Source organism: Bombus affinis, chromosome 7 (assembly GCF_024516045.1).
Source record: "Bombus affinis isolate iyBomAffi1 chromosome 7, iyBomAffi1.2, whole genome shotgun sequence".
Classification (NCBI taxonomy): Eukaryota; Metazoa; Arthropoda; class Insecta; order Hymenoptera; family Apidae; genus Bombus; species Bombus affinis.
Window position 1 is genome coordinate 917,054 of NC_066350.1, and position 27,856 is coordinate 944,909.

Here is a 27,856-nt window from a genome sequence, read left to right on the forward strand (position 1 = left end):
ACTTGTGGCCATGGAAATTATAGCACGAATGCAAATGTAAAGTCGCTGATTGCTTTACAAAATAAGATAAAGATAACGGTAACAATAAAAACCTCGTAGAGCTCGTAAACAGCTGAGGGACGATGGTAAATGCGAAAGAGCCTCAATAGAATCAACGTTACTGTTTGGACTACCAATTGCATGATTTCGTTCCGTAAATTACTTAAATTACATCCGCTTCACGTTTTTTTTTTAAGACTACTGAAAATATCGTGGCGAATAAAGGAACAATTTTACTATTTTAAATTTTGTTAAGACTGCATTGTTTCAATTACTTTACGACTTGAAGATATGATTCACGTGAAATTTTAGATACTTTAAAATATTATTGGTTGTTCTTAAGCTGATAAACCAGTGTGTTCAGCCATGTTGAATGTAAGAGGGCGAAATCGCATAGGAACTCCATTCATGAAAAGTTGAGCTCTAAGACATTCAAAGATGCTCCTTAGCAGCCATGCAATTAATCCAAATGGCGGAGTCAGTTAGAAGATAGCGCGCTAAAAGACATAGTTAACCATTTGTCCGATAATTAGGCGCAACATCGATGCTTGTAAACGGCCAGATAGGAACACGCGAGGGTAAAAATGTTCGGCCGAGGATCACGAAAGGTGTATCGTGAAACGGAAACGCGTGGCATACAGGGTGGCGAACTGGCGCAGGTTGTGTGCGAAATAATAGGGTAATTGTTATGCTACGGCACGGTAAGTGGAGGATCAAAGCCAGGTCTACCCGATAAGACACGACCTCCGGGGATACTTAACGAACTTAACTTTCCGGATCGTATGGGCATCTGCTTTTCGGAAGTACGGTCCCCACCGTTTTACTGTGCTTTCATCCTGAACGAAAGATGTCGTTTCAAGAGATAATCTTTAATAAACAAATGGACCTCGACAAGCAGGTTTGCGGCGCGTCTGTACCGAACCGCGACAAAATCTTTTCCAGATGGCACGATCTACGAATAAGGTTGATCGAACGTTGCGTTTTGATTTATTCTCTTGTTTGTTCGATTTTTTGAAATTGTTAAATATGTGGATTGTGAACAAAATTTCTGGGATATGATACTGTGTAATTTAAAATAATTGAATTGTTTAATCAACATTAATAAGATGTACAAAACTTTTGACATTTTGATATTATGTTCCGTGATATTCCCGAATTAATTAGATTTATATTTGTGAAGTAAGTAAAGATTACTAATTGTTGGCGAAGATTATTTGGAGTATTAATTATGGAACAAGTTCTAACAAGCTCTTAGAGTTGGAAATTAAGAAATTTTTTTCCTCTGGAGGGATTATCTACGGATTCAAAGACAGTTGACAGATTCGTTGTAGTTCTTCTTTAATAAAAGTACGAGCTTAATCAGAATTCTGATAAAACTGCTTGCAGAATAATAGAAAATTCTTATTATACTTGCTCCAGAGTTCTTTACTTTCGTGGTATTGTAAGAAAATACTTTGTATAAATTTTTATTACGATATACAATCTATTCTCTAAATTTTAATTGTAACTTGAAAGGATTAGAAGTACATTTAGATTTACGAGTTGCGAGCGATTGATCGATAAGATAATTTTTTTGAGAATTGTATTATCTTGCTTGTGTTACCACAATTTATATTGTTAAAGTCGGTGACATGATAAAACCATGTTGAGATGTTCTATGAAATATAATGCAAGATATAGTGCATCTAGTTTTTTTTATCTGTACCTCACTTCTATTTCACTTTTTTGTGTTTTGTATGTAGGAAGGTTGTTATCATTACCGCATATGTATGCAAGTAGGCCAGTACGTTAAGGTGGTTTACCATTTTTAAAAGCAAAACCCCAGATACTCTTATACTGCACAGGTATGCTGTTATGGTTATTCATACTTCCATTTTGTTGTTTTTTTTATGCTATTAATATGTGTTTCAATCATATATGTCTGTCGGAATTATTATTATTTTATTTCAAATGAAATTATATGGACATCTTTTTTAACATAATGGTATATCAAGGATTTAAGTAATAACTTTAATTTATATTTGTACATATTACTTGCGTAGAGCATTGACATCAATCTTACTCGGGAAATCATTTTCTCTATGTAGATTTTACCGATAAAGAGTGCCAAATTGTGAATACTGCGCATGTATAGGCGTTCAAAATGTGCACGAGCATCCACGACATCAATCTTCCTAAGATAGTCATTTTTGGTATTTAGGCGTTATCAGTGAAGTGTGAACAGTGGATAAGGTATATATGTGGGATAAGAATATTTTTACTACATGCTGTGGTTTGTTGAACGTATATTCAAAAAATTATTAACACCATTTCAGAGAATTATTTTTTCTTGACACTTCTAAATTATTTTACGAAATAGCGAAAAATTACAGAGTAATTTGGGTTATTGCGGTGACAAGCACTGGAATTTTTTCTTCCTGGAAAAGCTGTTTCGAGCGAATCAAATGTTCGCGAGTAATTTGCGCTTCATTTCCTGTTTTCTGTACTCAGACCAGGTAGTAGCAGCTATTGCCAAAGCAAAATAGTTTCTTGGCAAATTGAAACAGGTACTGCCTTGCCGAAAACACTGGGTACACAAGTTGTATTTACTATTTGTAGCTTACCAAGTCTCAGATAAACACGCAAGTCTATTTCGACTTGCAGATTTGCCCGGTCTCAATGGCAACCAATTGCTTGTGAGCTGAAAAGTACCAAAAACAACATAAAAAAATCGTATTTTTCTTCAAGGGAAAATTTTTACGCATCTTCTCGCTGTTCATTTTTGTTTTCGAACAATTGATAAAATACTTTTGATTTTATACGGATATACAGATTGGAAATGAAAGAAGGAAATACTAAAGTAAAACGAGATAATTTTCTTAACTTTTAATTCCGTACCGCTATTCAAAGTTATTGAAAATTATATAGTAAAAGAAAGTAGGTAACGATAAAAGATGAGAAAAAAATATTTCGCAATTTATGAACTCAGTTGCAATTGGGATTATTTATATTCGCTTTAAGCTCTGTTCTATATATAGAAGGAGCATTTGAAACACAAGGCCGAATACATGTGTTCTCTCGGCCGGGAGAGAACGGAGCTGGCCTATAATTTAATTGGAATTTAATTTAATTGGAATTTAATTTAATTGAAATCGTTCGTACGCAGCCGGCAAAATGATTTCACGTATAAAATACGCGGTACGGGCCGCGTTAAAAGTATCCGACGAAATTTTTGCGAATGTCATACACTGGGAATGTCCGCCGCGATTTTCATGAATTTTCCATATTGCGATGCTCCCACGTAGTTACTGATATTATGGCAAGTGATATCCAGTGCAGATACGTCGGTGTGAATTTTTTCTTTCTCGTGTATGTATTTTTTTTTTGTTCGATTTTTCTTTCTTCCCATTAAATTTATATCGTAGTGTGAGCGCATATCAATTGTATTGTTCCATGTAAAAATAGCGCTTTATTTTCATCGAAGCAAAAGTTATATAGATTTGCGTGTTCCGCGTGCATCAATCATTTACGCGTATCGTAATATATGCGTATACTTTGTATTTTTGTTTTATCTTCTAATGCTGCTTTCTTTCTCTCTTAAATCGTAAAACTTTATTTTGCTATTCCTCGTATTAAGTCTGTTTCGATGATGGGATTATAGCGAGGATTATGTTCATTGTTCGCGAAATGCTGTTTTTACCATAGATTAAATATTTTTATCGGAAATTATAATTTTTTTTAAATTTCCAGATATTCGGGTGTTCTCCCTGTCATAGAAACTTTCCAATCGTTTGTAAAATCATCGAGAGCACGTTTGCATCGAAAAACTCGCTGAGAAGCATTGTATGCGTTAAACGTCGCCACTGAAATATTCAAGAGCTTCGCTATCAAGTTTCAGGACCTTCCGTCATTAAGACTTTGCCTAACGAAGCGAGAAGTACGAAACCTCGAGGTACACGTAAGGCGTAACTTCTCGGAGGGTCTCTGGTAAAAATGCAAATCTATTTCTGCGTCCGTTAGTTTACTTTGCTCGGTCATGGGTAATTGCCCAACGTCCACAGCCTACGGGCTTTCCTTCGGATGATGCAATTCCCGGAGTTTAAAACCGACCAACTATTTCACTCTCCTTTCCCAGTCTATCTTCTTCGCTCTCTGTCTTTCTGCTAGCCAGCAATAACAGTAATCAGGATACAGGATTAAAAGGAATGAGAAGCGGCTGTGCCGAGTGAATTGAAATTTTTCCGGTGGGCAGAAAAAAGGAGGATAGAATTGAGTTAGGACGACTAATGGACAAACGTCTTTCTTTTGCATTGACGACGATTTATCTCCTAGTTGTCGTACGTTTTTATTTCGTGGATCGTTGAGCGATTCGTATTAGTAATTACTCGCGTGTTTCTATAACTCTATTTTAATATTACCAATAGACAGAAATGATCAATGTCGTAAATTATTACACGCATTCCACATTTCGTGTCAACCTTTGATACAGAAAATCAAAAGTACACACTTTACGAGGAAGCTCGCAGCACCGTTCAAGCACAATCATTTACGGGCATGAATGGTTTACCGCTTTCTGCATTGTGATTATTGCACATTTAGTCGTATATGTGCACACGTTAATGCGAGCATTCTCTCGTTCTCCTGATTCGCGAACGGAATTCAGGGTCTGGTATACAAATAGCAGCAATTTCAACGCAACAACTCCGTAGGACTTTCACGCCGACTTCTGGAAACATTTGCACCCAACTGCGAGGGGAATCAAGTGAACCGTTTTGCGGATCGACGGGTCTCTGCCGATTGAGAATGTGTTCATCCCACAAGAACTCTATTTTTCGGTTTTACCAGCTAGGAAGGAATACACGTGCCGTTGGTCGGATTTTTCCATTGAAATGAAATCTGTTCGATTAGTTGATAAATATAAAGCTATAGATCGCAAGTATGTATTTATTTGGGAAATCGAAAAAATAAACGCTGAAGAGTTTTCAGAACGATCGAGTCATAAAGAAGTTCTTAGGAGATTTGTTTTCCTTCGCCGTAAAGGTACTAAAGGTCTGAAATGGAACTTCAGTCATTGCGTTTTATTGCGAGAAGTAAATATTAAATTCGTAGGAAAGGAGCCGAGATCGGTAATTTCCTATAAACTTGAAATTAACGATAACAATTAATCATGTTAGCGTGGTCGATGAATACCAGTAGATTTCGAAAGCTCGATATAATTGAATAACTTCTTTCAGTACAATTTTTATCTTCTAAAAAATTCAGCTTTTTAAATACACAAAACCAAAAAAGTGATGATGAAACAGGATCCTGACGATAAGAACCTGGTCATTGCTTTCACTTTCGATCGAGTATCCTCAAGAATATGGTTTGAGGAAATTAATTAAAAGGGAATTCTCCGTTCATAATGGTCTACGTGTGTACAGAGAGGGATGAAAGTGGAAAGAGCACGCGTTCGTTGTCCGTTGAACGCGTTCAGCACAGAAGCGGAGAAAGAAAGAGAGAGAGAATGAGAGAGAGGGTAGGAAGAGTCGTGTGTCCGGGTTCCAATGGAACTGCGATTAGAATTCGAGAATGCCGATCGGGTTGAAAGCCTGTGATATCCGTGTGGGGGTCAACTGCCAGTCCGACCCTGGGTTACTATTCTCTAGGTATATCACCCACCAACCCCCGGCGAGCTTTCCCCAATGGTGAGACCGTGTCTCTCACGCCGAGCCACGGCTTTGGAATTCGAATTGTAATTTCTAACCGCGCATCTCCGTGCGGGCGATTGCCTTGCCGTTCAAATTTCGTAAACGGATTGTGGATTCCTGTACGCTTCCACGATCTTCGACGCGCGGACCATGTTCTCCTGGGATAAGTATGCTCGATATGTGTCATAATGAAGACTCCAGACGTCTCAACGAACAAATACTGCGGCGGAAGAGGGCCGCGGGAATTCTCCAGCGCGCACGGACTAATGATTCCGTTGAACAGTGGATCATCTATGCTGCAAGCGTTTCAGGGTAATTAGCGTTGCGTCCTGATGGGGTTTGTTAAAGGAACTTTCGTGCTTTCCGCTTCTGCCAGATGTTTTGCGAATATCGATGGTTGCACGGTGGATTTTCGATTTTCGTTTCGGAGGAAGTGGAAGGTATTTGGCACGAGAACTTATATTTTTAAATTTTTTTCAAAAAATCACAAATAAAGTATTACGTTCAAAAAACGTAATTTAGTAGACGTTACTAGTTTCTCAAGCTTAAAAATCCAACACGCGTAATGCATGCTTCGCGCGAAGCGTATTGGAACTTTTCTCTGAATAGAACATAAAAATGAGTGCGGATAGGTTCTACACACGTTCTCAATCACGAAGCCGTGCTGCCAGGCAGAAACGATGTTTTCGTAGCACGCGCCCACTGGATAAGAAAAGAAGACGAAGACAAGTCAAAGTTTTTCCAATAAAAAGTACACCACGGATTCGATGCGAAACTCGAAGTGGAAGAGGAGGATATGAAGTTACTGGACGTCACGTACGTGCCGTTGAAACGATCGATATAATTGCGCTTCCCCAGCGAGGATTCGTTATCTCGATTGTGGTAAAGGGGCGACTAAAATCTCTTTTCCAGAGATGGACAGAACTTCGACGGGATGATGAGTTTAGGATTTGATGAAGGAAGAAGTTAGCACTCTCGATGTTAGAACGTCATAGTTAGTTACTCGAAGAAGTTTATTCGCCACGCGTTGCCGCGTAAACTCACCCATGTATTCCATTGCGAAAGGATTGGACGTGAAATGTATGATACGCGCTTAATGTCGGACATGACAGTTGCGAGGCGTTGCTTTAAAACCAATTTGTTTTTCAATTTGGAATATGAAAGTGAATACGTAGCCTCATGTTCGTTTCATAGAATTACAAGTAAATATGTAATAAGAGTCCAAATGGCGACGTTACGCATTACGACGGAAAATCACAGGCAGGCATTCGTGGCTATTGTTTAGGAACGAATTAGTCTATTACTTACTCATGGCTTTTTTATTACAAAGTCATGCTCTCGGACGTAGACTTAATCGGATAAAACAATTAAATTAGAGACATTTGTAAATAAGATCTGATACCTCGATGGTATTGAAACATTCAAATTTTGAAGAAAAGAATACAACCACTCCTTGCACCTAGATATGTGCGTGTAAATGCATAATGTTCTGGTGGCATAAGAGGCTAAACCTCGTAGCATCATTTAATTTTCTCTTGTATCCTTTTTTCATACCTGTTACTCCCTTAAAGACAGAGACCTTTTTAATCCCACGAGCAATTTGAAGGTAGATTCGTTCTTGCTTCCATCCTACAAATTTTATAATAAAAAGCACGCGTTTCCTCGAAACCATCAGACTTTCTAAATATTTATTTCGCAGCGAATGGCAAATGTGAAATTTTTCTCTACGTACGTTGCCTATAAAATCCAAAACCTAAGGGAAAACTAGGGGAAATCCACCAGCGCGTAAATGCGAACTTCATTCGAATACAAACACGGTTAACGTAATCTTCGGACAACTCACGGTGATATTAAGCGCGCAAAAAGAATAGGACGTAAAGGATGGGCAACAGAGGGGTGGAAAAAATAGTAATTTTGTAAAATGTAGACGGCTCTATTAACCGGCACGCGTTATCGCCAAGCTTGCTTTCGAATAAAAGGAGAGAACGGGAGAAAACGAAAAAAGGAAGATTCGAGCTTAACTGGAAAAAGGAGCTAATAACAGGGACTAGCGTACACAGACACTGGTTAATGCTGCTCGTAGCGGCCACTTTCGGTGAAGTCTCTCGAGAGTGAAGAAGAAACTGAAGAGAATCAAGATAGAAGAGAGCTCGAGGAACCTGGTGAGTAGAGAAAGCACCGTTAGAGAGCGAGACAGAAATAGGGTGGGGACTGAATGGTCGAGGAAAAGAGCCGAAGGGGCAGCCGCGAGCTACGGACCGTATTATGGAGTAAAGTAAAGAGAAGCAAGTGCTGGCACGGAGCTAGTCGAGGGTGAATTTAATTCATAATCCGCCACAATGCCTACTTGCCGGCAGCACGGCTCATCAAGGTTTCACGAGGCCTTTTTCTTCGGCCATTGCCGACCGTGAACTCGGCTCTCTCCCTCCAGAAAGAAAGAGAGAGAGTTCTATGAAACAAGACCGCGATTTCGCGACGCCGCGGCTTTAGTACAGGCCAAAATACAGCAGGGAAGATGATGTTTGTTATGTAAACACGTTTCGATTATGGGATAGGAGAGGTTGGAGATTTTTTATTGTTGTATAGAATGATCGACCCACGATTCATCAATAAGTAATCAATTTAATATGCTACTTCACTAGATAATATCGTTACACGGTTTTGTTCCCTTTATTCGAAACCATTAATCATCGGCGTTTCAAACTCGTTTTCGAATACCTGTTGAAGGTGCATTTATTTGTTGTATGATTTTTTTTTATATATGGGTTATGCGTGGATCTAGGCTCTTTGAAAAAACTGATCACATGTCGTTGTAGTTGTATTTATGTAGTAATCGGTTTGGTGACATTGATTTTGTCGCTGTTTCCAAGCTTCTGTGAACGATAGAATAGAAAATGATATATTTTATATAAAGCTGATTACATCATAGATACGCAGAGATTTCTATAATCTCCTCGTTTCGACGGGGAGCCTTATTTTAAAATTAGTTTCGTAGCCCATTTCAACGCGATTTCATGTTGGCTTAATTCGAGCAATTCTCTTATAAGCATGCGGTGCATTCTTCTCCAAATCGCAGTCGTAAAACTATGGTATGGCAATTGAAGCTTGTTGGCGCACGAAATGAAATCGGACCTATGAATATTTTCCACGACGGCGTAACTATTTTTTTATGGTCGATTTATTAGGACGATTTAGGGTTTGGCACGAGGTGGCCCCGTGGTTACTGTGTTCGATCGTTTGACGGGGATCTTAAATTTGCGTATAGCTCGTAAACGAAGTCGTTCACTGAGCGGCCGGGGTTCGATTTTATGGATTGTAACAGGGTACTTCGAGTGCACTCTGTGTTACCCGCCGACTCCTTATTCTCTCTTTCGTTAACCCGTTTTAGCACCGTCAAGAAGGAAACGTAAAAACCGAGGGCCGCCAGGAACAAAGGGAGATCGATAGCGCGGAAGCTATTGCGTCACTCTTTTCACTGAAAAAAAAGAAGAAGGAAAAAGGAAGAATGGGAGTAAAAAAAAGGAAAGAATAGAAGTAACGTTGAAAGCGGTGCACCGTAAAGTCCAGAGACCAGAGTGTTTGACGCCTATGACGCATCTCGCGATGGTTTTCTCCCGAGAAGGTTTACGGGCTGCTACTTCTAACGATTTTGATTGCGATTCTTTGTATGCTATTAAAATTTCTTTGCGTTTCTGCTTTTTATACTTTCGTGCATGAATTGCTTATGCTTTTTCTTTTTTTTTTTTTTTTTTGAGCGCCTTTTTGGATTTATTTGTTTGCATCGCCGTCGCGCCGGTGAGTCGCTAATAGTGCCTTTTATCTTCGATCTTCTGCATATTGTTAGACGAAGTATACGGTTTATTGTTATGTGACTTCAGAGAAAGATGAGATTTTCATTACACGTTTTACGTTTTAATGTACGCTAATAACTTAATGAAAGTACATAATTGGTAAAACATGATTCGAAGTTGTATTATTATGTAAAAATTGGTCGCTAATTGTTAACGAGTAGACAAAAAGAACACGCTTTTTTATGGTACTAACATAATCCTTATAAACTGCTGCTTTATATCGTTAGAACATTGAAACGCAGAATGTCTAACGAGGCTGTAGATTAAATGCGTCTATACGAATCTTCGAATTCACAGAAACAACCATTTTCGTAGTTACATACGATACAGGATGCGTGTAACGTCCGAGTGAAATCGCTAGCATACATCTCTTCCCCGAAACAAAGCCAATTTTTTCAACGCCTTTCCTTATCCGTAGCTGTTTTTAGCGTAGCGTCCCAAGCTGGCTGTTTTATTACTTCGCTACAGCGAAAGCTAAAGTTTCCGGAGACGTTTCTCGGTAAACTTTCCGATTCTATCGGGGGAGGAATTACCGCGCGATTAGACTACAGAGAAAAGCGTACAATTGTAACGTCCCTTTATTAGACTTCGCAATGGGAGTGTTCAGAAACTAAAAATGAGCGTAAATAGAGAATACAAATACGTTGAATTTCTGTTTCTTAGAATTAAAGGTTTGGATGGGATATATATGGAACGTAGGTCAAAAAATATTCTTATTCTAAAATGTTTATTTTTTATAGTACTGTGAGAGTTTGTCCTTTATTTTTTTACATAGGAAAACAGCAGAAACGTTAATCGGAAAGTTAGCGCGCGCCATTTGCGAACAATTTTCTTCGAGCCCGCACTTTTTAACTATGTTTCGGTAAAAGAAGCAAACGAGCGAATTCGAACGCAATCGCGTGAAGCATGACCTGGTTGGCCCGATATATGTATGTGTATAATAGAATAAATTCGCTCTTTCATCTCGAACGAATTGTCGCTTAGAATGGCTTAGATGACAGCCGTAATCAAGATCGGTCGCGTGGCTAGCCGAGTTTTCATCGAATGGAGCCAGTCGAGTGTTCGACGATTTCGCACAATGTGAAACAGCAGATAATCGTTGGAGCTTCAGGCACAATGGTTACGTGGAATCATCTTTTCTCGATTCGCATTGTCTTGTTCGTTCGAGCTATTCGAACCAGAACCACTCGAATGGATTGCACTCGGAAAATAAAGCAATTTTGGCCTGGAATCGACCGATCTCTCGTTCGTTTGTCTGTTCACGTCGATCAAAATTTGTGTCCGACATTTCGTTTCGAATTCACTCTGCTCGAATGAAAAGAGCGATTTTAATCGCTTGCTCTTTTTTTTCTTTTTTATACATACATGTACCATATGTATTATACAGTGTTTATTGCTGCGTTTTCGTTGCACGTTATTCGATACACGATTTGGAACATTTATAGGTTTTCAGAGGGAGCTTTCTCTTTGGAATTGCTGAGTTTTCAGCGATCGATGATGAAGCTGTAAATGTTTGGAAAAACACGGAGCTCAATTTTGCTACGATATTGTTGATTGCCTTTGCGTATAATTTAATAAGCGACCAGTTTCTTTACCTTTCTTGGAATGAATTGTTTCGGTAAGTAATTCGTTTTTACTTACTTGGCGACTCGATATTTCGTACAATGATAAATTTTCAAATAGATATAAATAATATACACGAGGTTTGTAATCGGTTCTTTCGTTTTGCCCGAGTGGAAAGCGAAATCAAAGTTCAAAGACATACAGGTATTGCATATGTATATACATAGACAAGGCAGGTATTCCATACATGATTATATAAATAATACCATTGTGCACAGGCTCATGAAAAAATCAGAGCGAATGGTCCTTCTTACGTTATGTAAATCTAATTAGAACACATGGGCAGGCGTTACGTTGCAACGCTACTTTGTTTCCTCGTAAATATCGAGTGTACTGATAAATATGCGGAAATATTGTGTCGATTCTCGAAACGTTTATATTTCCAGCTCACGTTCATCGCGCCGTTAGTTTAAATTTCAATGTAATAGGCAATCGTGAGTTATTTTATCGTAAAACTACAGCGAACTGGGCACGCGCGAATATGCGGGTCAGAGTGCAACGGGCGGCTATCATTTTCTAATTTTACCATGACCACTTAATGTCGTGCATCGCGACAGTTTTCACGTAAACGCATTGTTGTTTGGCCAACCGTGCGTGCATGAGTAACACGAAGCTTTCATTTCTCTAAGTAACCCCGATTTCTGCATCTTCCGCCTATTTCAATGTCACGTGTCCTAATATGTCTGAATATTTGCTTTTCTTTTGAGTTCCATATCACCTCAGCCGGAGCTAATTGAAGCTTCATCCTTGATTCTGCAATAATTACGCGATGCCGTGTAGGGATTTAACGAATATAGAAATATTGAAACGACAGCTGGAACGAATACGATGTTTTTCAATTGTACGGTTTTATACTCGAATAACTCGAATAAATATGTTGTTTGAATAATGTTGATAGTATTCCTGGAGTGAAATATTTTCTATCTATAAAATTGTTTTCGACAATAACTTTAATGATATTAATTGTAATAGGATCAAGATTTATAGTATTCGGTTTCAAAAAATATCATTTCCTTTAACTAAACTTTTATTTATGAAAAGAATGTGTACAACATGGAAATTCAAGGACTTAAGGAATCCTAACGATTTCAAAGTATTAAGACCAGTACTTGGTGAAACTTCAGAAAAAAAACTTCGATATACTTCTTATAATCTTACTGGTGAACACAAGAAATTCTGTCAGAACCGAGACAGTCAAGCACGTCGAAACTTCGGGATCCCCCGGTTTATCGAGGCCTGACTCATAATCGCGGTGAGGTATCGGCGAGGTAACCCTGCGGGGCGAAGTCGAAAAGCCAGCGGCTGTCCGAGAAAAGTCAGACGGTTGTCAGTAAGCCGACTTTGGATCTGGTGTGAATTAATCCTCCGGTTAGTATGCGGGTGGTGAACCGGCTGTTACAACATCGCTGGCAATAACCCTGCGAAATATTGTGTAAAGGACGATATACCTTCCGGCGGCGCCAACACCCGCTACTTGGCCAGACATGTGCTCGTTGCTTAACTTTCACGCACCTATCTCTAGCCATGGCAAACACACGCTACCCTCGCCGTTTAATCTGCCGATCTTAGATAGAGACTCGACTCGTCCGTGGATTTTCCCCGACGACACTTATCTCGATTCTCTGTTAGTCTACTCAGGACCGTGCACATAGGGTTGTCGCCTGTCGTTGAATTTTATCGCTCACCGAGGTTGATTGGCTAGGTGTAAAAAACGAGAATGTAGAAAGACTCCCTTTTCGGAGAGAAGGGTTTTTAACAAAGTCGCGTCATCAACGCGATGGAATTTGTGATTCAGAACTCCCCTTAAGTCTCATAAATCCAACAAATTTTGTCCACTGTCATTCAATCTTGCGTCATAACGCAAAACGATGCGATGTATACGTCGGTTACGGCTATGGATGATTGCCTAAACCTTTCGTCAAGATATTTTTGAGGGATCACTAACAGGATAAAAATATGTATCAGGAATGTATAAAATGAAATAGATGATATTGTTAAAACCAATGTGCAGAATAAAAACAGCGTTAAGAATTTTACGTACGGCGGGATTAATACGAGTAGTATATCATTTGCAGAATGACGTCGTGCAAAATTAATACCGAAAATTAATTATACGAGTGCCTGTAAAGAGACTTTGTAGTACAATTTTCCCCAAGTCTCGATTATTCGGTGGGCCTGCATTTAACTTGTTTGTCTTCCAATCTATTAATTAGGTTAATGGAGATCTTGCTGTTTCGTATTTAGCACTGTTAGATCTTTTTTTACGAAAAATATTCTTCTTTTATCTTTGTTAATTAGTAAATTAATGAAATCGAAATATCATGGAATTGATTATAATACTCAATGTTATTACGTTAAAATATTAAAAATTTAATGAGTGTAATTTTCTTCAATATGCAATATTATGAAACAGGTTGTGAATTGAGATGTTATTTTATGATATTAAACTTTCTTCATGTAGGTATATTAAAATATTATTCGTTATATTCGGTAGAATTTTATAAAATCGAAACATAAATTTGTAATACGAATATTATACAGAGATTTCAAAACAAACCTTAAGAACAATAACAGCTGTCCCACGGTATCTCAGCGGGGAACTCTCCATAAATATCTAGGAATAAAATACGTAAAAGCAAACAGATTTAAACATTTGCAGCAGCATATAGTAACAAACTAGGGATACGTTTGGCTAAACACCTGACACAAAATTTAAGAGTCAGACAATTGAAGAGAACGAAACCATACAAGTTACTGAAATGAAAAATAAGGAAATGCAGTGGAAACACTATTGGGTGTTATACACACACACACACACACACACACACACACGATATTCATACTATCAAATTTGCAGATTGATTCAACAGAGTCAATTGTAAATGTAATATATGTACAAGAACAAAAAATTATATACTTGAACATTCATTTCAGTTTCTATTTGAATTCGGTGGGACATATTTCCAACTTCCTTCTACATTTAACAAAAATTAAGTTTTTATCATTGAAATTGCATTCAAATAGTATTAAAATGTATGAAATATCAGCAATACTATTTTTTGAAAATTATATCCTTAATTAATCAATATTGTACGATTCTAAGCGTATTTGCAGGGTGACGTTATTGCGCTATCAAGATATGTACATCATTTCTATACATATTTAAGGAACATTACTATCACTATTGGAATAACGGAGCCAACAAAAATAAAATCCAGTTAATATCTCGTAAATTTAATGTACCATTTCGGTACATAATCATAATTTACTTTTACAGATACAGTCACATTTGCGCGATGTTCTAACTTTCACTGTTATCTAAAAGAGGCGAGCAAAACATTGTTTTCAGCAGAATATATTACATATTTGAAGTCTGAAATTTTTTTCCGTTTTATGCAATTCTAATATTAAAAAATTTGTTAGGGATAATAATATAAACTATTGAAATTATTTTTACGTGCAAAATTATTCGTTGATATGTTCGTTATAATAGTATCGAACTGAATCTTCGAAATAAATGTAACGTGAGAAATTTCCGTTTTAAGAGGATGAAATTCATGTCAATGTTGATTATTTCTCCATGTTTGAAATTTTTCTATCGCTACATCAGCGGCATGTCATGAAAGCGAAGCAACGATCGTAAGCACGGAGTAATTAAGGATTTATGTTCGCTGACGTGGCAAAGCAGTTAAATACAAATCAACGTAGGCACTGCTGCTGCAATATCACGAAATTAATTATTTCATTTTCTCAGCATCCGCTGCTTTCGCTGCCGGTGATGCTTCGAATGCAAATAGAATTTTCAAATGCAACCTAAAACTTCAGTCAAACTTTCTCTTTGCGATAAATAAAATTTTAGCCCCGATAATTACGGAAGTTGATTGTGTTCTCTCTGATCAAGATGTTCTTACAAAACATCGAAGATTGAACGTATAAAGAAAAAGGGATTTGTAAAAGCGTTTCTCGAAGGTGTATTGAAAATATCCAAAGGTTAAATATAGTATTAATGATGAAAAAATAACAGGTAAAAAATAACACACGATCTTTTTCAGGGCAATTACTTCGCCCACATTTTATTACATATGTCGAGTGTATCCATAAGAACTTCTCTCATTTCTTTTCTCATGTAAATAACAACATTCAACTCAACGGCGCAAAGCATAATAATATTATAATAATATATCATGTAACATACAATATATATATATATATATATATACACACACATATATATATATATATATATATGATATATCATTACTCAATAGTCCCTCTTAATTCGTATATTTATATTTATATATTTATATATTTATATTCTGTGTTATGTATACATATATATCTTCGCGTTTAATTCGTTTTATGCATTCGCAAGTTTCGACAGTATCTTTTTGTCTCGAAATTCGAAAGAAGCACGTCTCGAGTATCAGGTCTGGAAAAATTGTACATGGCTTTTATCCTTCCGCTTAAAAATTTATTCAGTCAACTAACTACACGTTCGACCTCTTAAATTGCGAAACAATCACAGTCTTTACGTTTTCTAGAAAATAGTTATGTATAAATTGCTAATAGTTACGATTAAACAAATACAAATATTTATTATTGATTTTCTATAAAATATAATAAATAAATACAATCCACTTATTTTGTTAAAGTTATTTTTCGGGGAATAATAATACTAGGTCGTAAAATGCTTAACTAAACAACAATTGTTAGTAGATACAATTTCTTTCGATTCTGCTAACCGTTTTAGAAACATATATATGGAGGAGCGGACTAATTAATACATCTAGCATAATGAGTTCAAGCGAAAGGAGAGAAGTTCGATGTACAAACTTCCGTTTCCGACGTTACCCTGACAAAATACCGTGTTGAGTTTTCGTTTAATTTTAAATTAACTTAGATTTAGAGCTTCTTATCGAGCTTCGAGCGAAAACGATGCGACCGACCACTTAAAATAACTTAACCGCTAAGACGACCGTTCTTCGCGTCGATTTCGTTACACGTTACATGCTAAGGTCAAAATATTCCCCTATGGTATTATTTCCTCCCTGACACACACGCTTGTTCACAACAGCCGTATAAAATCCGGCGAAATTGAACGACCGAACGAAAGCATCTTGCAAAGGATGCGATTCAAGAGTCTGGAATTGGATTGTTTCTCGTCGAAGTATTTTCTTCAATCATGAAAATCCAAAGGACATGTATTTACATTCGAGTGGAAATCGTGTATTTTTGGGCTGTAAGCTACTTTTAATAGCTACGTTTCAGTTTCGGATACTTTTTTAGTTACATGTTTAAAAATAAATTCAGCCTTGATGACGTTTTTAAATTCTACTATCTACATGTATACGTACGCATAATGTACGTATAATGTTCTTTTCTATTTTTGTGAAGTCGCACGACGTTTTGCTTTTCTTTACGACGCATTAGGTTTTATTACATTTTTCGTAATTCTTTCCTTGGATTCACTTTCATCGACATGTGCATCAATGTGGAAGGTAGGAACGCAAACTTTTGAAATTTTTAAGCAGCATTAAGTTCATTAACTTGAAGAATTTCTGAATTTGAAGTTCGTCAGTTCTCAAGTTCGAAAGTTACAGAGTTCAGAGTTTATGTAAATGCTGCAATGCAAGTTACTCTTTCAGAATGTTTTTGGGACAATGGAAATGTAGATAAGCTTGATAAGATTGGTAAATGTTCTTTTTACGTTATTTAACTATTTTTCAAAAGTCTATTATGAAAGTTACTTATGAATTTGTAAACTGTATGTACGCATAAGAAGTTACGAATGTATCTCATTTCAAAATTCACAGCACAATTTGAAATAATATTTAATTAGTTCCAAATACTTTGGTTGATTTATGATACGTTCATCGCCATGAAACTTTTAACTTTTTATTTTGATGAAACATCTTTTCTTTGAGAAATAATTGTAAAGGAGTAGCTTTTTACCCCACATGAAATGACAATCGCAATATTTATTCGCGTTGATAGTCGATTATTGTTTTCTCTAGACAGATTCATAATTATACAATTATAATTATCGATATTTTAAAGATGCTTCCATATTTTATTTCTTGTTCAGTTATAGAAAACTACATATCACTTAGATTTTCACATTTAACAATGTACTTTAAGCGAAGAACAATCGAATTCAAGTCACTTGCATCATTTCGCTTGTACGAGGGCGACCATAACTCAATTCCTAAACGAACGCCTCGGTATATTTACTCTAAATTCAGTGCAAACCAGAACAAAAAGTTGTCGCGATACAAGAAAATTCTCAACAGTTTTCCATGTTTCTCGAAGTAAACTCTCGAGGCACGAATAAAATGGTCACGAATTCAACAGCATCGCGAGGACTCTTCGTTTCGTTTCTCTCTTCCCGTGTCTATTTACTTATTTAGTCTATGTACTCGTATTTACAGGATCCGCCAGCATGACGAGTCGAACGTTATTATACTCAGGCCGATATTCGTATAATGTATAGTATGCGCCATCGTTCTCTGTATCTGTAGAAATTAGTTCAAGAGGAATACAGGGCGCGAAATCACGCTTCTTCTTTCTCGCCGCGAGCTGAACTGCGTTAATTATGAAGTGCTCGTTCAATATGTGAAATTGCACTGAAAATCGAAACAGGATGAACGGAAGATAATTCGAATTAACTGAAACTTCGCGTTCCTTTCGGATTCTTCGAAGCAATTGAATTCGACAAGAAGAGGTGAGTTGTTTAAAAATAAAATGGTTGAAATGATAATTGATAATCGTCTATAAATATTATTATAAGAATAAAACTGCAATATCAGCACAGTTCAGTGTTTATTGCATATATTCTACTTGAATTCTATAATATTTATTTCGCGTGATACTTTGGGTGGGATTTCGTAATCTGCAATTGGAATGTCGGTAGTTTTCTCAATTTTTATCGACACACGGAGGCTCGTAATAACAATACAAACTATTCAAGAGATTACAACGCTCTGTTTCGATCAAAATATTCTTGCGTGAAAAGTAAACCTGCCGCAGTTCGATAGAGACCTCTAGAAAGAAAAAGTGAACTTCAACGCGTGCTATCTACATTCGTTTATTCGTTACAAATGAAAAGTATTATTTATCTTCGGAACAGTTTCTTCAAATTTTTCTCAAAAATATTTTCTCCCTTTCGCGCTGTTTTTTATATCAACAAAGATAATAATTTAGCTGTACTTTTAATTGCTGAAAAGTATTATATACAAAGAGTTTCGTCTATCAGCTCTACTATTGTATTGTATATTTTCCACGTGTGTACAATTTCTACACAGAAATTACGAAATTGTTTAGTTAGAAGAGAAGATAGAAGCACGAATATTCGAAATTGAGTTTCATTGTTTGGAAAGCAGCTCGATACATTGAGTTGATGACGAAATTTAAAGATCTGCCGATAGTAAGTCAGCATAATCCTTGAGCTACCCTTCTTTAATCCATCATGGGCTTTAACCCGTTCGCGTCGAGCTACGGGACTCTCGAACCTGTTGCTTTAAACAAGATGTACGCTGAATAATGGATATTCCTAAGTAGTTCGAAGTCCGCTTTAAACTAGCGCAGTCCCGCAGCGGTGTTGCGCGTTTACAGAGAAATTCCGAACCTCGTTAATTAACAGGTGAATAAATTAATCGCGTGATGAATTAACGGAAGGTTATGTCTGTATGACGCGACTTTATCAATGTTGTTCTTGATTCGTAATATACGAGGATTTGTGAAAGATATTTCGTTCGATGGAACTATCATAGAATCTCGTTTAATTTTTCAATCGATTTTCTGCTCTAATTTACGTTATCTGGTAAGTTAAGATTATTTATTTATGTAGTTAAATTCTTTAAAAGAAACTCAACTATACTGTTAGGTTGTCCGGAAAGTGTGTTTCTTTCGCAAATGTGTTTTTTATAACGATGCACTTTCATACAAACTTGAAACCAAGTCTGTGAAATGTCGCGGTGTTTATCTCAACAGAACAAAATGGGTCGTACGTAACTCGACAAAATAATATAAAACAAAAAACGTTGTGCGTCTATTATTTTCTCATAAAACGAAAGAAACTTTTCCGACAACCTAATATTAGGAATTTATTATTGAAGAAATTTTTGCGGTACTCCATATGTACATCGTGTATGTTTTTGATTATCTTTACAATTAAATAGAATTAAAAACCATTTGAATTTCGAAATATGTGATCTCTCTATGTAATTGAAACGGAATTTTCATTCCTACTCACAGTTATTATTTAGCTATTTTTCTTTTCATTGAAATACCGATACATACCTATTCCTCGAAAAGGTCTTTTTCAGGGGTATTTTAATGCGTGCGGAATTACAGTTAATTTGCGTTTCCGGGTATTCGAGGTTGTAGTGCCCTTGATGGATTAAAATCGATTAAAAGGTTCCGTACGATACCTTTTATTTTACGTTATTAATTTCCATTGTAAAAATTGCTCCAGCAGGCAGCAACATTATTTTATATTTTATTTTCATTTCTTTTTCGAACGTAAATCGTCAAAATTAACGTTCGTGATTACAATCAATGGTTAAAGCTGGTTTGAAATCGAAATTTTGTGAGTGGTATTTCTCGTCATCGATAAACCTGCAAAATTATTCGTGAAAGGGTTTTGGTGTTTTTAGGATTCGATAAAAACGCTTTACGTCCTAATGCAAAACTAATGAAGCTCCGGCAGTAAGAATAAAATTTCTTTATGTCTAAACATTTTCATCATCGCTTAATCGATACCTACACGTTATTTATATATACTCTGTTTTTCATTCTTTTTCCGTTTTAAGCGTTTCGATATTCCTTTCATCTCGATACTATACGTAGAATTTGAGCAGCTGTCTGGTCAACGTGGACACCTCAACGAAATTTAATTATGACGAAAAAAATGCCTCGGTGCGTCGCTTTTCTCTTTTTTTTTCTTTTCCTTCATTTAATTAATTCCTTGGTAATCACAGATCCCCGGTTTAATTTATTCTAAAATTACATCGTCGAACCTGTGCGAGTGCAAAAACTTAATTGTTTACTAATTGTGTTTATGAAAAATGAATTAAATGATAATCAATAAAATGTATTCAAAACTTAATAAAAAAATTCTAAGATAAGAAGAATATGTGACCAGAATGTAACAAAAATATTATCGGTGAGTATTCTATCCTTGGAACTTAAGATATTTTCAATTAATAATATTCCGTCTTTAATATTCCTTTACCTTTGATGTTCGTTTGACGTTTGTACTCTCCATTTCTTTTTTTTTCTTTGTTTTTTCATGGAAGAACGTCCTCTATGCCGAATCTGACGTTTTAATCTCAACTATCCAGATGGGATCCGCGATTTGGTGTAAGGAACGGCTGTTAGAAAGAAAAGAGAAAAACTGAGGTAAGGGATGGTGGAGAAGGAACACTTCGCAGGCAGAATAAAGAGGGGGAGAGAATCATTCAAGGAGGAAAAATAGAAGAACGAAATCGATGGCGGGGACAGTTTACGCTTGCATCACTGGTCTTTGTTCTTTTGTTATCAGTGTAGAAGGAAACATCGATTATGAAAATAATTTTGAAGTTGCTGATTCGGAAGACGAAATATTAACTTTAAGAAAATCAGTTTTATTCTGGTATGGAATAAAAATAAAGTCAGGTTCAAGTAAAGAAATTCTAAAATAGAATTCCGCGAGATTAGTTTTGAACCCGAACAGGTTGTAGACTTTCAGCGGAGCTCGAGATCGTTGGCGCGTTCTTCGTGGTGACATTTGGCGTTATACAATATGTTACACTGAAAGCGATAGTCGTTGCACTTTGTGATTTGCCCACCCTTCTTTACCTTTCATGTTTCGTGCATATCGATTAATCAATAGATATTCATTTCCTATTGCACGATTTCTCGTCTCATTTGTCTTCTTGGACACTGCGCTACACTGACTTGGCACGCGTAATTATTATTCTTATTATTAATCTTTTTCCCCATTCGTGTTTTAATATGACACTAACTACTCAGTCATTCTTCCTTCTTTCTCATGTATGTGTATATATGTGTGCTGGTGTTGTCGTGTGCCATCTGTATCTTTCTGACAATCGTATTGGTTTCTGACTTCTTATTTTTTTATATTTCGCGAATGAAATCCAGATGATCGACGTCCGACGCGTCTATTTCTATTTGCTTATCGAATGATCGACACCACGATCAGAGCGATCATCAGAAGCAGTCCAGTCGTTGTCATGTTGACGGCTGAGTCTGAAAATAGAATGTAGATATCGTTAGAAACTTCTACAGGAATAAATGGAAAGAAAAGTAAAGTAAGATATTCATTTTTAGAAATCTTTTGCAATTCTTCTCGTTTAAGATAGAGATTATAAGATGTGGTCAGATGAAAGTTCGGTGTTTTCATTGCTTTCTGCTATATATTTAGTCCGATATGTTTCTAGATTTCTTAGAGAAGTGAAGATAAAGGTTTTACGAATAATCAAGTATCATGCTATCTTTCCACGCAAATCTGACAATTATTAAAATAGAAGATTCCTGTTTTTTATCTAATTACCCATGAAAAGTAAGAAAGTGAAAAAAAAAGAAATAAGCAAGAAGAAGGAAGCAACGCCTAGCTCACCGTTCTCGATGTATTAAAACGACCGAGGAAGAGATAGGAACCGCAGGAAATCGGGTAGGCGGGCGTGGATCGGGACCGTAAAAATCGCGTCAGTTACCCCAAAAGGGTTGCTCGACAATCAAGAAATTCTCGTTGAAAATATCCGGCCGTTGTTCCGGCGGAAAGACGGGCTGCGAAGAATCATCTTTTCTGGCGAGACGAGACGCCAACGATGAAGGATGAGTACTGGCAAACGGACAGGAAAAAGCAGACGAGCCCAAGTGGACGAAGAGAGGCAAACAAGGGAGGGGAAGTTGGTTATTCTTCCGGTTGGCCTGGCCCATACTCTCAGCCATTACTCGCTTCGAGGGAGATGTATTCCTCTGGTCCCACTCATCTCTAATTACAAATCAGAAACAACTCGCTGGGCCCTCGCCCCAATCATCCCCCGACCAGGCTCTCTTCTGTTCATTTTCCGTTTGTTTCTCGGACTACTCGGCAGTCACCACGTTGACGTTTCTTCGTCTCTCCTATCTCCTTTTCCTTTTGGATCCCTCTTGGGACGGTTCCTCATTTCATCGGTTTTGCACCGGCGTTTTCTCTGCCAAGCCTCGCCTCTCTGTTTTTCTTCGTCGACTTTTTACAACGTGGTTTTGCGGCTTTCGCCGCAGCGCGGCGGCCTCCTTCTTTTCCCGCGCCGCCAATCGAGCCACGCCTTTTTTTAATGGTAATATGCGCGATTTTTAGTGGTGTATGCTTATTGAAGAATTGCATCTTTGAGAATGCAAGTCTAATCGTTTCGAAAGTAACGGTTGAAAAAGCAGTTGATACGAACTGATTGAGACAGGTTCGTGTCAGTCGTTTGTGATTAATAAGTAATCTATTTTTTAATACTGTAAAGTTGTGTACTATTGTTCAAATATCAATAGTCTAAAATTCCTGCTTTATTTGAACAGTCTGTAATTAGAAAATTATTGAAATGATAGTCAGTGGGATCTTAAAAAAGACTGAAAAAGATATTAAACTGTATTTATTCATAAATAGACACGCACATGCTGAGTATTATATGCGGTAAATATAATCACCTTGTTTTGTTACTCAAAACTAATGCAGTTATGTCATTGTTCGTTTTATATATATTTTGAATACGGAGGAGCCTGGCAATATATTATATCGAGAAATGTTAATATTCTGTTTAAAAAAATGTTGAAATTATAAGCTGTATTTACTCGTGTCGATTCAATTGAATTTACGACAGAACAACGATAATTTTGGCTAAAATGGTAAAAACAATGTTTTGAACACTAGCAAGCAGGAAAAGGCTGGAGCAACAATGAGCTCGACGACTACTGTCAATAAACGAAACGATGTTGATTTTGTACATTTCGTTCCAATCTAACGTATCCATTCTACATTTTCGTTTTGTCTGTTCGGTGTGTTTTTTTATGCCGCTAACCATTTCATTTGAAACACGAGTTTCCTGCGATCAGATAGATAATTCATGAGTAGCGTTTCTCGTACTTCTGGTCGTTTAAATTTGTTGTATTTTTACATTGGAATTTAAATGACGAACATTTTTGTTCAATTATTTTAAATATTTTTCCGATTTTATTATTAATTTTACAACGCGCGAATTAATAAGTTATCTATGACAATTACTCCACTGATTTTCAAATGCTTCTATATATTTCAACAGACTTGAGAAATATATTTATAGAAAAAATAACGCTTAAAAAAATCTATTAGCATCGCATTTCTTTTTAGACGCTCTTCAATTTTTCATACCAAGTACTCTTTTGTTTCCACTGAGATTTTCTTTTTTAACGCTTTTGTTACAACGTTATCCTTTTGATCATGAAAATAGCTGTGCACAGGATATTCTATCCGTAACAATTTTATTTCGTATACTCTAGGTACAAGAGTAAAATATTATCGAAAGGTCTTGCTCCGTTTTTTAATCAAATTTATATATCTGCACAGCTATATACATATGCTAAGATAATGATACTTGTCTTCTTATCTTCGTCGTGGCAATGGTTATGCATGGTTTTTCCATTACGTAAGTTATTATATATGGTATAGGAGAAACGAAAAAGTAAACCGTTCATTCAAATTCGCGATAAGGAGTCTATTAAAAGACTTGTTTAACGAAATCGAATGCATAAGGAAATCTAATAAAGCGCTGAGAACCGGCTGGATGAAACCTTCGTCTTTAGAAACTAGCAAGGTATTATGGTTGGACGATTGCTGCGCGAGACAGTTCGGAACAGCTCGATATCGTTTGGCTCTGACTCGCAGTTCGAAAACGAATTTAACGTAAAGGTAGACTGGGAGAGGAGGGTGTCGCGTTCGACCTTCGATACAACGAGGTTCCCGAGCTACCAAGGAACTAGAAGTACTTATCAAGTTGTGGAAGCTTGTGCGACGCGGTTCCACAGCCGCGTTCCCGTCGTTCTCTACTCTCTTTCTTCTTTTTCCACTCTTTTCTTTCCACTTTTTCGTCCTCTAGCTTTCCTCCAACGAAATTACCTACTTCCACGGGACTATCGAGATCGAGCCCGCGGAGAAAACGGATTTTCACACTTTCCCATTATGCAAATTCCTTTTAAAAAGAAACCACCGCTGCAGAGAGCGAGCAGAGACCGGCTGTATCGATAGTGGAAGGGGAGGGCGACTTCTCTCTGTCCATTCTAAAAAAGAGCAGGTTGGATCGAGATGGAAAGATAGCCTGGACCGAGGAATTGCAAGTACCGGTTCGGAAAGAAATATTTCAATAATGCCGCAGGCCTCGAGGAATTCTAGCTGGTGCTAAGCTTGACCCGCAGCCGATGTTCCAGCCTCTGTCGTTTAAATGCCACTGTAGCGCCACGAAATGCCGGATAAACCGCAACTTCGCAAAAGAGCTGCGGAGGTTTTGTTTCCTTCGGCCCACTCATTTGCCACGTCGGCCACTATTCAAGTTAGATTTCAATAGGTTCGACTATGGCTGATATCAGGCTTCGATTTTGACATGAACCGGCTCCTCTCGGTTCGGCTTCTCTCGTCTCGGCTCATCCGGCAAACTCGTCCGATATCGGTCTTCGAGGTTATTATTAATTTTTCTGACTTGGAAACGGAGACATCGAACGACTTTGTCCATTAATGAGCAGCCAAGGAAGAATTCCCGATCGGCGAGACGCTGTTTCTCGTTCGTTCACTGATGCCATCGTCGTTCTTATTGTCGTTCGGGTATTCTTGGTTGTATCGAGAAAGTCGACGATTTCTTTCAATAATATTGGCAATGTCTGCTTGGGTAAATGTTGATTGGGCATTGAATACTTTTGAATGGAATGATTCTTTATCGTGGTGAGAAATTGCCAGTGGCCTGGACTAGCTTGCCACGTTGTAATTATCGTGCGAATGGAAATTTTCCTCGAAAATTTTCTTCTGCTTATAGTGAATGATACAGGATTACTCGTAGATGTTTCTAATTCCTAGATAATTATAATTTTTTACGCTTATAATAGGGCTTTTAAATATTCTTTAAAAACTTTGATCAGAATTAAACTTTAAAGAGGTGAGTAACTTCCTCGTAAAAAATAAAACCACCTAAAGTTGTATGACACAAAATTTCATTCCCGTTTTGCTTTGTAAGAACTTAATCCAACAAGAACGATAACTTCAACAGGAACTTAATCCCGAGCGAATTCCCGACAAAAGCTTCGAGAAGCGATAACCCTTCAACACGAAATTCAGGTTTAACAGTTCCGACGATATTAATCGTATAAATCCCGGTCAATGAAAGTACCATTTACATGCAAGTCCATTTCCTCGTTTAAACCAAATAATAAGAAATCATGCACTATACGATGCGTTACAAATACGATGGCGTACATAGTCGAGAAAGTCAATGTCAAGCACTGCTATCGTCGATGCTTGAAGAAAAGAAACCAGGAAACAAGAAAGTGGAGAGAATGTTAGCCGTGTTTGTCAGGTTGTCTCGTTTTAAATTACTTCGCAATTGTTGCACGTAACAACAGAGCTTACCGCTGTCTGGGGTCCAATTGTAGTTTCTTTTCCTATCTAGGTCGCTCGATTTTTGCTCAGACTTGCCGATCTCGCTGAGGTTCGACTGGAATTTATTACCTGCAAGCAAAAACAACCGGTCGCTCTAAATGGACTTGACATACAATGAAATTACACTGGGCTGTAACCACGTATCGTAGCCAGGAACCCATTTTAAATGAAAATATAGCGGTCGCCAAATTAAATGCAAATATCAAAAGTTTTAACGTTAGCACCCGAACGAACCCTGGCCATTCCGTTCCGTTTCGTTTCGCGTTTTATCCACTCCGTGGTGTTTCATCGAACTTTCGTTGGAAATAATATTTGACGAAACAGAGATACAGAGGAAAGACGGAGGCAGTTGTTTATTATATGCTCGAGATCGTTGAAAACGGAGTCGAAAATGGATGAAACGTGAAACGTTAAATTGTTATCCGTTGAAATCGGATTACGCGTGGGTATGCCGTGAACTGGAAAGTCTGAATATATTTTACATTTTCTTTTTTTTTTATCTGTATTATTTCTCATTTGTGTTGGCAGTGCAATTTCAAATCCAAGAGTATTATCGAAAAATCGTTTCGAAACACTTCTTTTTGAGAAAGTGATTATAGCAAAAATATATTTTTGCGTATTCTTTAGGATTCTTGACTAAACATTTGTTTTTCTACATCTACATTTCGTATTTCACCTCCACGATTCAGTTACTTAAAAATGATTTTAATAGCAGGTATTATTTAAATTACGAAAGTCCTAATATACGTAGTAAATGTGAAAATATATTGTTTAATAGCCTGTTTTTAGAAATCCAAAGAAAAAATTTCGCGATCGCGAAAAGTCGATAACGAGACATTCGCTCTTGTCAAGCATGGTTAAACATAATTCCCCGCAGTTGCGATCTAAATCCAGCCAGCATCCTGTCCTGGTGGAATGCATAGCGAGCGATTGCGAACAGCGACAAAGGATGACTCGAAACAATAGTTAACGCGAATAGAATAGAGAGAAAGCGCAGGAGACAGAGTTAGAACGCGGCGAGTTAAAGAATGGAAGGAAGTGGCCGGAGGTGCAAAGGAAACGCGGACAAAGGGACTAGTACTTTCAAGTGGCCCCTCGGTTGAAGATGTTTACGGGCCTGTTATGCGTAAAGTGGGTGGCAAACGCGGTAACTAGTATGCAAACTACGAGTAAACACAATTCCCTTATCCACTGCATCGTCCTGGAGCCGTTTCACGCTGGCGCGCTTGTCACGGGCCAGTCCACCGGATCAAATCAAGTAATGAAACTAGCACACGTTGACTACGTACCGAGAGGAACTAACAGAGAAAGATAGGGAGAGAGAGAGAGAGAGAGAGAGAGAGAAAGGCGGGAGTGATGGAATGACAGACAGAGAGAGAAGTCGCTCAGGGAACAGCTTTTTCGTTGGTATAATCCTCGTGGCCGCGTGCACCTCGCGACCAGGTGGAGTCAGCGACGACTAGAAATTTTGTAGTTACAACGCGGGTTCCATTTGCATACATCAACCAACGGACCGGGAGAACCGAATTTCCCGCAGGAAGGATCTCATTGACGGGCATCGCGTGCTTGCTAGCCTCACTGACGTCAACAGAATCCGTTCACGGATCTCTGCATTTCTCGTTACCGATTTTGGTTTCGACTGGTTCCACCGGGTTCGCCTGCGTGGAAAAAACGTGTCCGTGCTTGATCACATTCTTCGTCTGACTCGCAATCTCGCGTTTAGGGTCGGAATTTTGGAACTGGTTTGATTAGTTTCAGCTCGGAACTTGATAGAATGCAGATTTGACGTGAATGTAAACGAAGCCTGCATTCCAATGTATTTTCTGCGGATTTTTAATCTTCATTGCGAGTAAATCTCGTTTTTCTCAATTTCTCCCATTAAATAAAGCTTCTTTTTAAGCTACCACCTTTCACGTTTCGGAACTTAATATTCTACGAGGTACGTATCATCTTTACGACAATGAGGCGTGAAGTATAATAGACACATGTCCAAATTCTTCATCAACGTCGATTCTTCTTCT

At 37.5% G+C, this 27,856-nt stretch overlaps 1 protein-coding gene across 2 annotated transcripts in view; it reads right to left on the reverse strand.

The window, feature by feature from the left end:
* Positions 1-20,031: 20,031 nt before the first annotated feature.
* The window catches only part of LOC126918365 (lachesin-like), a 259,037-nt gene continuing 251,212 nt past the window's right edge, over positions 20,032-27,856 (reverse strand). The window contains exons 10-11 of one of the 2 annotated variants that reach the window (XM_050726198.1): positions 25,806-25,904; positions 20,032-21,430 (exon numbers count right to left, since the gene is read on the reverse strand). In XM_050726198.1, the coding sequence (XP_050582155.1) occupies positions 21,357-21,430; positions 25,806-25,904 (173 nt within the window). In that variant the 3' untranslated portion in view covers positions 20,032-21,356. The remainder of the gene's footprint in view (positions 21,431-25,805; positions 25,905-27,856) is intronic. The other variant, XM_050726199.1, reaches the window with a different exon arrangement.